This window comes from Tachypleus tridentatus, chromosome 12 (assembly GCF_004210375.1).
Source record: "Tachypleus tridentatus isolate NWPU-2018 chromosome 12, ASM421037v1, whole genome shotgun sequence".
Taxonomy (NCBI): Eukaryota; Metazoa; Arthropoda; class Merostomata; order Xiphosura; family Limulidae; genus Tachypleus; species Tachypleus tridentatus.
In genome coordinates, this window is record NC_134836.1 from 56,196,853 (window position 1) to 56,211,079 (window position 14,227).

The following is a 14,227-nucleotide window of genomic DNA, read 5'->3' on the forward strand; positions in this document are numbered from 1 at the left end:
AGACTAAATTTTAAATTATATTAAAACGTTTACATATATACAGAAAGTCTTTGTTATCACTGTAATAACCAGAGTAATCTCAACTTCTATATAAAAATCTACTCTATTGATATTTCCCTAAGAATTGGATAGATTACTATGGCTGAGGAAGTCTTAATAGATGACTCATGTTTGGTAAAATTAAATCTTAGTTACATTAAGACTTATTGTTTTGTTTGTGTTTTTTTTTCAATTTCGAGCAAAGCTATCTGCGATAGCTGTCCCTAATTTAGCAGTGTAAGACTACAGGGAAGTCAGCTTGTCATCACCACCCACCGCCAACTCTTGGGCTACTCTTTTACCAACGAATAGTGGGATTGACCGTCACATTATAACGCCTCCACAGCTGAAATGGCGAGAATGTTTGGTGCGATAGGGATTCAAACCCGCGACCCTCGGATTAGGAGTCAAACGCCTTAACACGCTTGGCCATGCCGGGCCACCATAAAGACTTCGAAAATATTTTATGCTTAAACCTATCTTACTTTAATGTTTGAAATAACTGTCTTATAACAACACTCAGGAAGAACGTGATAAAAAATATCTGATTCAATGCTCACTAAGTTCTACACGTACTGTATAATACGAGGAAAGATAAAATAAACTGGTCTTAAACGAAAAACAAAAAAAGTTTTCTCTAACATGGTATCAAAATGTCACGTTCATCTCATTTTATAAAATAAAGATACTGTTTTTTTTAACAAAAAGCAAAATATTCGTTGATGAACTTAAAAAACAGCCAAGATCTATTAGTTCCTTCTTTTATTAATTTGTTTTTCAATGTATATAAAAGTTTGAATACTCGTTACTCATATTGTTTCCTTTGTAAGAAATGTGGCATTGTTTATTTCAGTAGGAAAATACCTAATTTATAATGGGAATATGTGGATAAAAAATTAAAATAGATGGATATCTGGAATTGGAAGAACAAGATTGAATATCTAATTATCTTATAGAGTTGTATGTGTATTCATAATGGTCTTAAATGGAAACAACTGGATAGTTATGAAAAACTAGCATCACCTTTAGCTTTAGGCATAATGAATATTCAATATTTAGCAATATTCAAGTGATTTTATGTGAGTCTTAATAAAGTTTGTATACGTTGAAATTTACTTATTACATATCCTAAAATAAAGACAAAATAAGAATGATGTCCATAAACATTTAAACTAATGTCCTCACCATGCAAATCTACCTCAATCCAACTGACTAAAACGTCTACTATGGCTTCGCTTTTCACCTGACAGCTTAGCCTAATTCCCAAATCACTTCTCGAAAGAATTATTCGAACCGTAGTGGTGACATTTGCAATCCCAAGATCGTTGTTTAGGACAGTTGGCTCTACAGGAAGAACATTATCGTTTTTCAACCAGGAAACTTCTGGTGTCGGCTTCCCTCCAAAAGTCGAACATTGCAATGAAAAAGAATCACCTTCATAGAATGGTCCAATAGCCGTAGATGTTTTAATTTTCTTTCCATCTTTCTTTATGATTGGTTGACTGGGTTTAGCTATGAAAATCAAAATAAAACAAACATTTAATGAACGTACAAGAATACAGTTGTACTAGAAATCCAAGGAACTGTAATTAATTTACTTATTTGCGTGTATTATCTAATAAAACAAATAAAAATGGAAGTTTTTGGTGTCAACGAACAAACTTGCCATTTGAAACAAAGTTGTGTTGTACGCTTTGAAACTAATTCTTTTCAGATTTCATAACTTAAGGCATCATTCAGAGGAAACATTATAATTTCGTCCATTCGCTGTTCAATTCTAACGATGGATTGTTGACAATCGCCCCAAGTTACCGTTTCTTGAATTGTATTACACAGTAATTAAATTATTGTGCGACCCTTGTTAGACTTACATTAAAAACGTGAAAAATGCTTTTGTAGTGTTCAGAAAACTTTGTCGTCAACTCTGTTGTCTTCAAAATATAAGCCGGCAGCTGTATCTTTGAACACAACATAAAAACTATCACTGGCTGTCGAGGACATTCTTAAAATGGCATTCAAAGAAGGCTGTAGGTATAAGTGAATATTAAGTATGATATACATCTGACAAGGTTCCGCCTGAAACGGCAGAATCATTGCAAAGATATTGATTCTGTTCAATCATTTTGTATTTGTTTTGAAAAGCGGGTCCTGTGTTTTTATTTGTGCTGTTGAATATAATGACGTATAATCCTATATGTTAATTGTTTTCCTTAGGGTCAATATTTATAAAGTCTTTTCTCATCAACCTGAATAACATTTAAATATTGTTTGCATAATCTATACAACAGAAACTAAACGAATTAATTCAGAAGTCAAATCCTCAGTTTCCAATGTCAACTGAATTATGAACATTTGAAACAAATAGACAAAAGTAATGAAAGTATACCTTGTTTTTCGGTGAAATTAAAAATAAAAACTCACTTATTTGATTTATGGTTAATTTCTACACAGTTTGTTTGTTTGTTTGTTTGTTTTTGAATTTCGCACAAAGCTACTCGAGGGCTATCTGTGCTAGCCGTCCCTAATTTAGCAGTGTAAGACTAGAGGGAAGGCAGCTAGTCATCACCACCCACCGCAAACTCTTGGGCTACTCTTTTACCAACGAATAGTGGGATTGACCGTCACATTATAACGCCCCCACGGCTGAAAGGGCGAGCATGTTTGGCGCGACGGGGATGCGAACCCGCGACCCTCAGATGACGAGTCGCACACCTTAACGCGCTTGGCCAATATTTCTACACAACTATAAATACTAAAATGAAAAAGTCAGGTAACTACAATAGTATTTCATTAAAAATCAGTAATTTGACACTTTAAAAAGTCGAAGTATCCTTAATTATTTGCCCACCCCAGTGGCTCAGCGGTATGTCTGCAAACTTACAGCGCTAAAAACCGAGTTTCGATACCCGTGGTGGGCAGAGCACAGATAGCCCATTGTGTAGCTTTGTGCTTAATTCAAAACAACAACAACCTTAATTATTTATCTAACAGCAGTTTATGTTTAACGTTGAAAGATATTGGAGGATGTGAAAAAATCATAACAGAAAATAGGGCAGAAAATCTTACATCACGAGCAAATGGTTGAAGGTAAACGTTTTTCGTTGTCACAACACTTCTGACCCTTCTTGTGATTTTTCAAAATTTAAAATTATTTGTACAATGGTCGCCGCAGGTTAAGACGAAATAGGCATTAAAAACAATTGTTTACCAGTTACTTTTTAATGGTATATCTTACTAATCAGTGGTGACGAGAAACCCACTTGTTGAGTATATCTTACTTCTTGTATATATTTGTAGTTGTACAACACCGGATTTTGCGGATATTTTAATCTGTCAATACTTATGAGCTGTTCACATATTTCCAGATAATATGAGACAGTTAACAAGTACCTCATGCACTCAGAAATAATGCAAAAAACAGTTTATTTCAAATAACAAAAATTATAACCCTAATTTTGAATTAGATACCACGAAGAAGTGAACGTCTTTGTGGAATTCTACGTGGCGTTAATATTTAAATAGTCAAGAAATAACGACCTTAATATTCCAAATAATTATATTGTGTTGCATTTATCAGAAGTGTTCTTAACTTTTAACAAAATATGTAAATCCCTCCAGCAAGCACAACAAATTTTGAAAGCTGATATTAAAACTTTATCTTAACAATAAATAAAAATATTTTAATATTAAAAGTGTATCTTAACAATAAATAAAAATATTTTAATATTAAAAGTTCATCTTAACAATAAATAAAAATATTTTAATATTAAAAGTTTATCTTAACAATAAATAAAAATATTTTAATATTAAAAGTTTATCTTGCCTTATACTTAATAAGCCGTTATTATAAATCTATTTTCTATCATGAGAATCATTAGGCTTTATACCATTTGGAATTATTTTAACATAGAAAATACATTCATTGGTTTTGTGAAATAAGAATGTTGTTGCACTTATTAAACAAATGAAATGAAAAGATAAATATTTCATTAATAATATTTTGCTGGCACATTATTGCACAAATCTGCTTGATACTTCGTTTAAGTTAATTATGGTAAGAACAGATCAAGTTCTTGTGTAAATTACTCGTTTTGGACATTAAGACAGAATTAAATATTGAACAAAGAAGAGAATGAACAACTTGTTCTACTGCACAAAACTAGATGGGTAGAATATTTTGGTAGGAAACAGAAGTAAAGTAAAAGATGTAATTTATATATATATATATATTTAGACAGAATAAAAATTCGATTTATTTGTTTTGGAATTTCGCGCAAAGCAACACGAGAGCTAGCTGCGCTAGCCGTTCTTAATTTAGGAGTGTAAGACTAGAGGGAAGGCAGCTATTCATCACCACCCACCAACAACTCTTGGGCTACTCTTTTACCAACGATTAATGGATTGACCGTACCATTATAACACTCTCACAGAAAATATTAGAGAATACCAAAAGCAAAGTTGACCGATACATAATTGAATTTAAAGCTATACTAGAAGTATTTATAACTTTCAATATGATTCGGCTTGGCCAGGTTGTTAAGGCTCTTTAGTCGCAGTCTTAGAGTCACGGGTTCGAATCTCTATCATAACAAAACATGCTGCCATTTCAGCTGTGGGGGCGTTATAATGAGTCGTTCGATTCCACTCTTAGTTGATCAGGAAGAAGTCCAAGAGTTGGGCGGTGGGTGGTGATGACTAGCTTCCTTCCTTCTAGTTTTAAACTGCTAAACTAGGGACGGCTATCGCAGACAGCTCTTGTGTAGCTTTGCGCGAAATTAAAAAAAAAAAAAAACAATTTTTTTTAAAACAACGAAGCTGACTGAAGCGTGATATCCAAATAAAAAATGTTGAAAGTGTAGTTATTAACTAAGAGATTCACGGATGTGGACATGCTTTGAATCTTGGTTATAAAGTAAGCAGTATACTTTGAGCAGCCGCTTATGAGCATGAAAAGCATTACAACATAACTAGTTATTTAGTAAACCTGAAACCCACTGAGAAAACGAACAAATATTAATATATATATATATTAATGTAAACCAAAACAAAATATAGAGAATATTAGTTAATATAATTTACATAGCGAAATAAACACTTTAAAAGCCATTCATTTTTGAGTATAGAATAAATCTATACTTCAACTGCGTATTGTAACTCATTGTTGGAAAGATAAAATTCATAGTTATATTTAAAAGATATGGATAAAGTATTGAATGATGGATTAAAATTGAGAGACGTATGTAGACATTAAAATGTATAATAATGTTAGAGAAACGTTCCTTTAGAAATTCGAGCAAACGAACTGAACATTAATAACTAGAAGAAGCAAACTACAAGTAGTGATTAAGAGCATTGTTCATTTTTTTTTATAAAAGATGAAACAAAGAGATGAATGGTATTAAATATCCCTTTGTTTAAAGAACAATAATCGATAATGTATTCTGTTCATTTTATTGTTTTGTATATATGTATATATATATATATATATATACACATATCATAAAAGTATTTATTTATTAATGAATGTACGTACACAACAAACAGGAGAATTAGGAATTGAACAGTGGATAGTTCTAAGTAGCAAAATACTAGGATGTTTAGTAGGTAAACCATAAGGTTTAAATTATATATATTCAGATATTAAGCTTTTATTATATACTTGATAAGAAGTGTTCAAAATTAAAATACAAACATTCCATCATAAATTTATATACATTTATCGATGGTAAAATAATAAATTAAGACCATTTATCACTTAATTTTATAAACAGCTTACCAGATATATTGGAACAGTCTGACATTAGTAGCAGTTTAGTCATTCAATCCAGAGCTCATGTTGAGTTTCAAAAATTTAGATACGGACTCAAACAACTGTACATTTAAAACTATTGCAAATATTGTCCAAAAATACCGAGTTGTGTTATGACTTAAGAGTCCATAACCATATTGTGGACTTTTAGTATGTCTTTCACGCTTATTGTTGAAGTTAGTTGTAATAATGACAAAAGATGTTGTTAAGAGAAACAACTGCTAGAAACGATGTTTTTTTTTTTGCAGTTTCTCTCAATTTAGCAGCAAAATGTGCCTTAAACATAGTTATAAAAAGCTGTTTCGATGCAAACGTTAACAACTCGTACTTGTATTGGGTAATATAAAGGTCAAATCCACTCATGAATTCAGGTTTAACAGGCAGATTAACTTCAAATCAACAGTTGGTGTCCATCAGGAAGCTGACCAAATTTAAACAACTGGAGTAAAATAGCTAATATTCTGTTTTTTTGTTTTTGTTTTGCTTGTAGTTAAGCTTAAAGCTACACAACAGGCTGTACGTGCTCTGACCACTATGGGTATCGATACCCGGTTTCTGCTGTGCTAATGGGGGCGAGTGGATGAGAACGGTGATACATTTATCCTAGACGTTATGTTACTCTATCCCAGGTTAACCCTAAACCAATAGTTGGTACCCATCAGCTAGCTGAGTGAACTGAAACAAGTCGGGTAAAGTGCTTTGCTCAAGGAAACACCAGCATGTCGTAAGAAAGTCTCGATTTCGCAATCATCCAACTAGGAGTCCAAAGACACTGAACCACATTGCCCAGTTGTTGGATAATGTGTTGCTTATATTATAGCCTGTGCCTGAGAAAACAAACAAAAAAAATGTATGAAAAATGTAACACATCTCTACATAATAGTCTTTATCCGACTTCGCTCGTGTGTGTAAAAGAGAAATATTTTTTATGTTTTCTAATGCAAAACTACACAATGGGCTAACTGCAATCTATCAGCCATAGAGAATTCAATCCCGGGCCTTAGAAGCGTAACTTTTAAGTTTACCACTGTTTCACCATAAGTCATGTGTATGAATCATAGTGTGTTATATGGGTACTACTTACAGTTAACAAACACCTAAAGCTTTATGTTAATATTAAGTACCATTATTGTCAAGGTTACAACGATGTGTAGGTAAATATTCTGTACTAAATATGTTAGACGGTACATAACTTTGATGTTTCGAATAATAACCTTTGAACTTTCACCCTATCAATGCATATAGAGGTTTTATAATTGATAACCTATTATTTTATTTTCGCAAGACACAGTGTGCACATTACAGACTATTGTAAAGCAATAAGTTGGCATTTTCGTCGATCTTTTGTTTTTGTTTTAGAGCAAAGCCATATTGAGCTATCTGCTGTGTTTGTAGACTGACCCCTGTCTCACCTGGGAACTGTAAAATAAGAACGAATACAATAACGCATTTAAAAATAGTTTTGTTTACTACGAAATATTGTTTGTTATGTAAAATATCGGAAGGTAGAATTGATAAAAATGGGACCATAAACTCGACGCTTCACAACTGGTTATATAAAAATCTGACAGTTAGATTACCCAAACTAGAGAGTCCGGGTTTTAAGTCTCATATTACCTACATCTAAAACACCAAATATGTCTTGTTCATACCTAATAAAATCTTTTGAAGTTATCTGTCAGGTCACTAAGTATTACTCAATAAAACACTAAAGACTTCAACTTCAACCTACGTTTTAACGTTCACTTTTCTGAAAAGTCATTATTACTGAAATAACAAAGTCAAAGTATCTTTAACCAAATAACAACATGATCTGAGTAATGGAGACTTTACCTTGAATTCTTAATTAAGTTTTTATTAAGTAAAAAGTATCAAAACTAGAAGTTGATTTAGTGTTTGGTTAGATCTAGTTTCAACTTAAATTTATAATTTTAACCCCTTAACTCCTTGAAATTGTTGAAGTGCCGTTTACATTTAGACGTGTGTTTGAAGTGATTATAATTAAGAGATATGAGATTTATAACAACCGTAAATCATAAGGGTTTTAATAATATAATCTTTAAGTTTAAGCTTCTCCTAGAAAAAGATGCACTTACATTTATTATTATCTGATTGATAAATGATACAGACTTACCTACTGCTCTCAGAAAAGCATACGACAGGGAAGGATATTTTCCCTGAACGTAGGTCAGTTGATAAATGACACAGACTTACCTACTGCTCTCAGACAAGTATACGACAGGGAAGGACATTTTCCCTGAACGAAGATCAGTTGATAAATGGTACAGACTTACCTACTGCTCTCAGAAAAACATACGACAGGGAAGGACATTTTCCCTGAACGTAGATGAGTTGATAAATGACACAGACTTACCTACTGCTCTCAGAAAAGCATACGACAGGGAAGGATATTTTCCCTGAACGTAGATGAGTTGATAAATGACACAGACTTACCTACTGCTCTCAGACAAGTATACGACAGGGAAGGACATTTTCCCTGAACGAAGATCAGTTGATAAATGGTACAGACTTACCTACTGCTCTCAGAAAAACATACGACAGGGAAGGACATTTTCCCTGAACGTAGATGAGTTGATAAATGACACAGACTTACCTACTGCTCTCAGACAAGTATACGACAGGGAAGGACATTTTCCCTGAACGAAGATCAGTTGATAAATGGTACAGACTTACCTACTGCTCTCAGAAAAACATACGACAGGGAAGGACATTTTCCCTGAACGTAGATGAGTTGATAAATGACACAGACTTACCTACTGCTCTCAGAAAAGCATACGACAGGGAAGGACATTTTCCCAGAACGTAGGCCAGTTGATAAATGATACAGACTTACCTACTGCTCCCAGAAAAGCATACGACAGGGAAGGACATTTTCTCTGAACGTAGGTCAGTTGATAAATGATACAGACTTACCTACTGCTCCCAGAAAAGCATACGACAGGGAAGGATATTTTCCCTGAACGTAGATGAGTTGATAAATGGTACAGACTTACCTACAGCTCTCAGAAAAGCATACGACAGGGAAGGACATTTTCCCTGAACGTAGGTGACATCACACTTGTAATTTCCTTCATCTTGAATCTTTAAAGGATGTATCCTTAGATAGGCTGTAGAATCATGGACAAAAAAGTCCGCTCTATCCGGATTGGCCAACTCCTGTAGTGGTTTCTCTACAGGTTCGCTGTATAGATACAGACGTTTCCATTCGTTAGAGACGTTTTTAGTCCACGTTACGAAATATACATCTCCACAAGATCCAACATCCACATTACAAGGAAGGTCAACTCCTTCTCCAACCAAACCTGTGACCTTAAACTCAGCCTCTAAAAAAACAACAACAAACATTTGAGAAACATGATAATAACATGTAATAACTTTATAAATAAACCGATATTCTTAAAACTGATGCAACTAATTACATTTCAAGACAAGTTTGTTTTTTTACGTGGTAAACTAAACTAAAATGGTGTGTATAATTTACCATAAAACCTTAAATAAGATGATATGATAATGTTCAACAGAGACATGCCGTAGCATTTTGGCTTACAAGTATCATTTTGGTAATTATTAACGTGCATAAACTAGCACTATTTTGTTATATAAAAGATAAAGTTCAAAAATTGCAGGAAAAAGACAAAAGTCCGGAACATGACCTATACTGGTGAGCTAAGTTGGTTGGAGATGCAATATGTGGCGATATCGAACACGTTTCATATCCCCAATTATAGGTGTATTATAGGAGTGACAGTCACTTCTGTTATTCATCTGACGGTTTTCTCTCAAAGCGGCGAGTGATTAGTCATATCACGATAAATGCTAAGTTTGATGGAACATTTTTAATGATTTTATTCAGGGCGTAATAATATAGTTTTGCGTTAATTAATTTGTTGATGGAGAGAAAATCTTCTCTACAACTGTCAGATGTATAATACAGAGAGAATCGTACACAACTGTTACAGTTACAAATTTTCAACTGGAGAATTTTAAAACAGGATAAATATAAAGAAGGAAAAATGTTCAAATGACGAAGGAAAACTTTCGAAACGTCCACTTCGCACTTGTGTTTTATTCTACAACAGATAGTGTTCATCGTGTATGTTTGAATAGGCAAATACAACTAAAATTCAGCCGTTTTTAATATACTGTATTTTATTTAGAGATGTATTTGAGAAAAATTAGAATTTTAAAATAGGGTCCTTTAAATATAGAAAACACTAATGGACTTTAGCCAATCCGACCTATTCATGTAGATTGTACGGGAGTTCAATTCACAAATGCGTGTCTCCCCCTGGTACAGCAGTAAGTCTACGGATTTACAACGCTAAAATCAGGGGTTCGATTTCCCTAGGTGGACACAGCAGATAGGCTTTGCTATAAGAAAGCACACGTAAATGCGTTCTTTCTTATTATGAAATGCTCGTTTAAAACTTCCCCTAGGTGAACACAATAGATAGCCCGACGTGGTTTTGATATAAGAAAACACACATTCGTATAAATCACGGTATCACAGTATCTTCAGATTACGTTTATCCATAGTCTGTGTTTCTGATAGTGATATTAACGATCCTTGTTTTCATATAAATATTATACACTAAGCCCTAAAACGCAAGATTTAAACGATAAAATTGTTGAAAGCCTTAACTATTTAAAATAATAACGAGATGTGATAATTTGCAAATGTGAGAAATATAAGAATTGATGTATAACAAATGAATTCGTGGGAAAAATCACTAAAAATCTTTATTTATTTATTCAATTTCAATGCAGAATTTTGTGAGTTTTAAACGACGTTAACCCGTAATACACGTACGACACAACGTAATAAACTTACTACCGGCTCGGCATGGCCAGGTGATTAAGGCACTCGACTCGAAAACCCACTTGCACTGGCTGTTTATTTTACAATTCCAAAACCAGTTTAGAATATGTCTGTATAGGTGTATTCAAATAAGTTTCTCTAAACTCTACTGTATATCTTCCGCATCTAGTTACTTGTATTCTTGTCAGTTACAAGTGGTCCGGCATGGCCAGGTGGTTAAGGCACTCGACTCGTAATCCGAAGGTCGTGGCTTCGAATCCCTGTGACACTTAACACGCCCGCTCTTTCAGCCGTGGGAGCGCTATAATGTGACGTTCAATCCCACTTTTCGTTGATAAAAGAGCAGCCCAGGAGTCGGCAGTGGTTGTTGATGACTAGCTGTCTTCCCTCAGGTCTAAATTAGGGACGGCTAGCGCAGATAGCCCTCTTGTAGCTTTGCGCGAAATTGAAAACAAACTAAACCATTTTCGACTAATAAACGGTTAAAGTTATAACAAGCAAGAATTTCTATAAAATGCATTCGATTACGTCATTAATGTTTACATTTATCACTATATTTTAATGTGTACAAAAAACAGATACAAATTTATTGCTTTTAAATCATTACGTCTTTTTAATACAGTAAACACTCGTATCACAGTTAGAAACTATTATATTGAGATAAATTACTAATTGAACATTTATATATATAATATATATAACTGGGAGCAGAGCACAGGCAATTCTAAGATTCTTACGTAAAGTTTTTAATAATTTTATCAGTATTCTAATCTATGGAACTACGAAACTCTTGGGCTACTCTTGTTACCAACGAATAGTGGGATTGCCCGCACATTATAACGCCCCCACGGCTAAAAGGACGAGCATGTTTGGCGCGACGGGGATGCTAACCCGCGACTCTCAGATTAGGAGTCGCACGCCTTAACGCGCTTGACCATGCCGGGCCACACAGGTTCTTATTCAATAGTACTTATGACATGCTCAGTGACAAGTCAGTGAACTTATAGCAATCTGGGTGAGAAGAGCACATACAGTCCACTAATTACGTCTTGAATTACGTTTGGATTACGTCTTCTTATGACAATCGAGTATTTTGCTTATTTTATCACATAATTACGTAAACATTTTTCAATTCCCAAATATTCATGATTTCACGTTGTTTAAAATTCTTATTCTGACCTTAAATTGGGTTTAGTAACAAATGAAAAACTATTTGTATACAAAACGTGTGTGGCAGTCGAAGCGGCGCTGCAGTTTTCGCGAACCGTCTTTAAATCTCACGTGAAAATGGTTGTTCTCAGTTCATATAAGTTGTAAAGTCACAGAACAATTCAGAGCTATATATCAGAGTTCTATTGCGTATGCCAAATGAAATGAAACGTAAACAGAGTATATCCCACTATTTCATTACAAACTTGTGACAAAACAGAAAGACTCTGTGTAGATGTGTGTGCATCTCTGGGTACAGTGGTGGAATGAAGGTTGTTGATCTCCATTAGGAATTCGAGATATTTAAGTATCCTATCTCGCTTATATCTGTTACAATATCATAAGACTCTTTCTTGGATTTATACGCTCTGTGACATGTACTTATTTCTGAGTATCTGTTACATTGAAGTGATTCATTTCAAAGCCAGTAAAATCCCGCTAGGGACAGTAGGAAGTAATTCAGTAGCTATATTCTACGTTGTCACTCAGACAGCAAGTAACTGAGTAAAGAAATACTAAGTCTCGAAAGAAAAGGAACGTGCTTAGGTTTCGCATAAATCACGTTCATCTGATCAACTGATTTCCTTATAAAGGCTTTAAGGAAAGATAACAGCATATCTTAACAATTTTCATTAGAGATACACGCAGTCTGTAGCTTGGTAATAACATCAATAAGTATGTACTTGAAGTTTCATAAATATATTTACTCAAGGAAGACAAATCTAAGAATAACTACCATCGGGTCACTTTGTGATTTTATTATGTATAATAGATCTAGTATTCTACATAATAGATCTCGGATCGTTTGGTTCTAGTATTCTGTATAATAGACCTTGGGTCGCTTGGTTCTAAAATAATTGTAGATTAATTAAGAAACCACGGATACTTCTAATACCACACACAGTTGTGTGGTCACGTTACGTTAATACGACTACACATATGAATACACGAAAATACTGTTTTCTATTAATTAACGTAATTAACAACGATTACACCTCGTTATTAACCATAAATTATAACACTGACGACAACTGACAAAATTAAATATATATACCGTAAATTGTTTGTTTTTGAATTTCGCGCAAAGCTTCACGAGGACTAGGCCCTTCCTAATTTAGAAGCGTAAGAATAGAGGGAAGTCAGCTTGTCATCACCAGCAATTGTGGGGCTACTCTTTTACCAACGATCAGTGGGATTGACCGTCACATTATAACACCTCCCCACGACTGAAAGGGCGAGCATATTTGGCGTGACGAGAATTCGAATCCGCGACCCTCCTGGCCATGACGGGCCGTATGGTGGCTTGATTAAGAAATGGAAAAATCAAATTAGAACGAATATCTAAGTACCACGCATATAAATATAATGAATAGAAGTACAGTTTCAATGTTATATTTCAAAATAGTTGATAATTAGTTTATTTTAACTAGATGTATTTTTGTGTAAATATAAGAGATATTTCTATTTTTGGTGAAAAAAATGCGACTGATGAAAATTCATTTTTGCGTTACTCTGTTTAATGTTCTTTTTTTTAAAAAAACTATGCAAATTTTACTTCTTAACGAAACGTATCACAAGTTCCGATAAAAGTAAGTTACCTACACAGATCAAAATTAAACATCAAATTAATAAATAATGTATTTTACTTTATTTAACTTTACAGTTTAACTCGGACTATCCAGCTTCATCAAACTAAAGCTTATAATGATTAGAGTATATTTGTTGCTCAGTTGGATACGCTCGCTGTTACTGTATTTCGGCCATAAACCCAATAATACCTTGTTAGATTTAGCGAGTTTAATATAGTACTTAATCCTCACCACACGTAAAACTTATGTCTGTAAGTTGTTTTTCTCAGTGAAATGTCACACAATAGAATACCTGAGTTGCATACATCGTGGGAAATTTAATCCCAGGTTTAATCATTGCAAGTTCGTAAATTTTCAGTTGATCTACTGGATAAATATATTAATAGCTAATGAAGAGTGTCAAAAATAAATGTATTTCTGTATTTTAAACATTTTATCCAGCACTGTTGATGAAAGCAACATTAATAAAAGTAATGGAACATATCTGTACTTACTAATGTCTTGGTGATGCGTTCATTCTATACACTGTATACTCTAAACACTACATTAATAAAAAGAATGAAATATATCTGTACTTACTAATGTCTTGCTATTGCATCCATTGATGTTGTTTTCTAATTTTTCTTTCTTTTCTTATTGATTTTGTAATAATCTCTAACTTAAAGCGGAAATCTCGATTTACTCAGAATTTTAAAATAATAAAATTATTCCGTTCGTGGGCTCTTTGATATGCCTCTATAA

The 14,227-nt window shown here is 33.6% G+C and overlaps 1 protein-coding gene across 1 annotated transcript in view; it reads right to left on the reverse strand.

Annotated features, from left to right (window-relative positions):
* Window positions 1-14,227, reverse strand: part of LOC143235626 (hemicentin-2-like) — a 290,444-nt gene that overhangs the window by 61,372 nt on the left and 214,845 nt on the right. The window contains exons 2-3 of the mRNA XM_076473859.1: window positions 8,863-9,192; window positions 1,225-1,551 (exon numbers count right to left, since the gene is read on the reverse strand). Coding sequence (XP_076329974.1) covers window positions 1,225-1,551; window positions 8,863-9,192 — 657 coding nt within the window. The remainder of the gene's footprint in view (window positions 1-1,224; window positions 1,552-8,862; window positions 9,193-14,227) is intronic.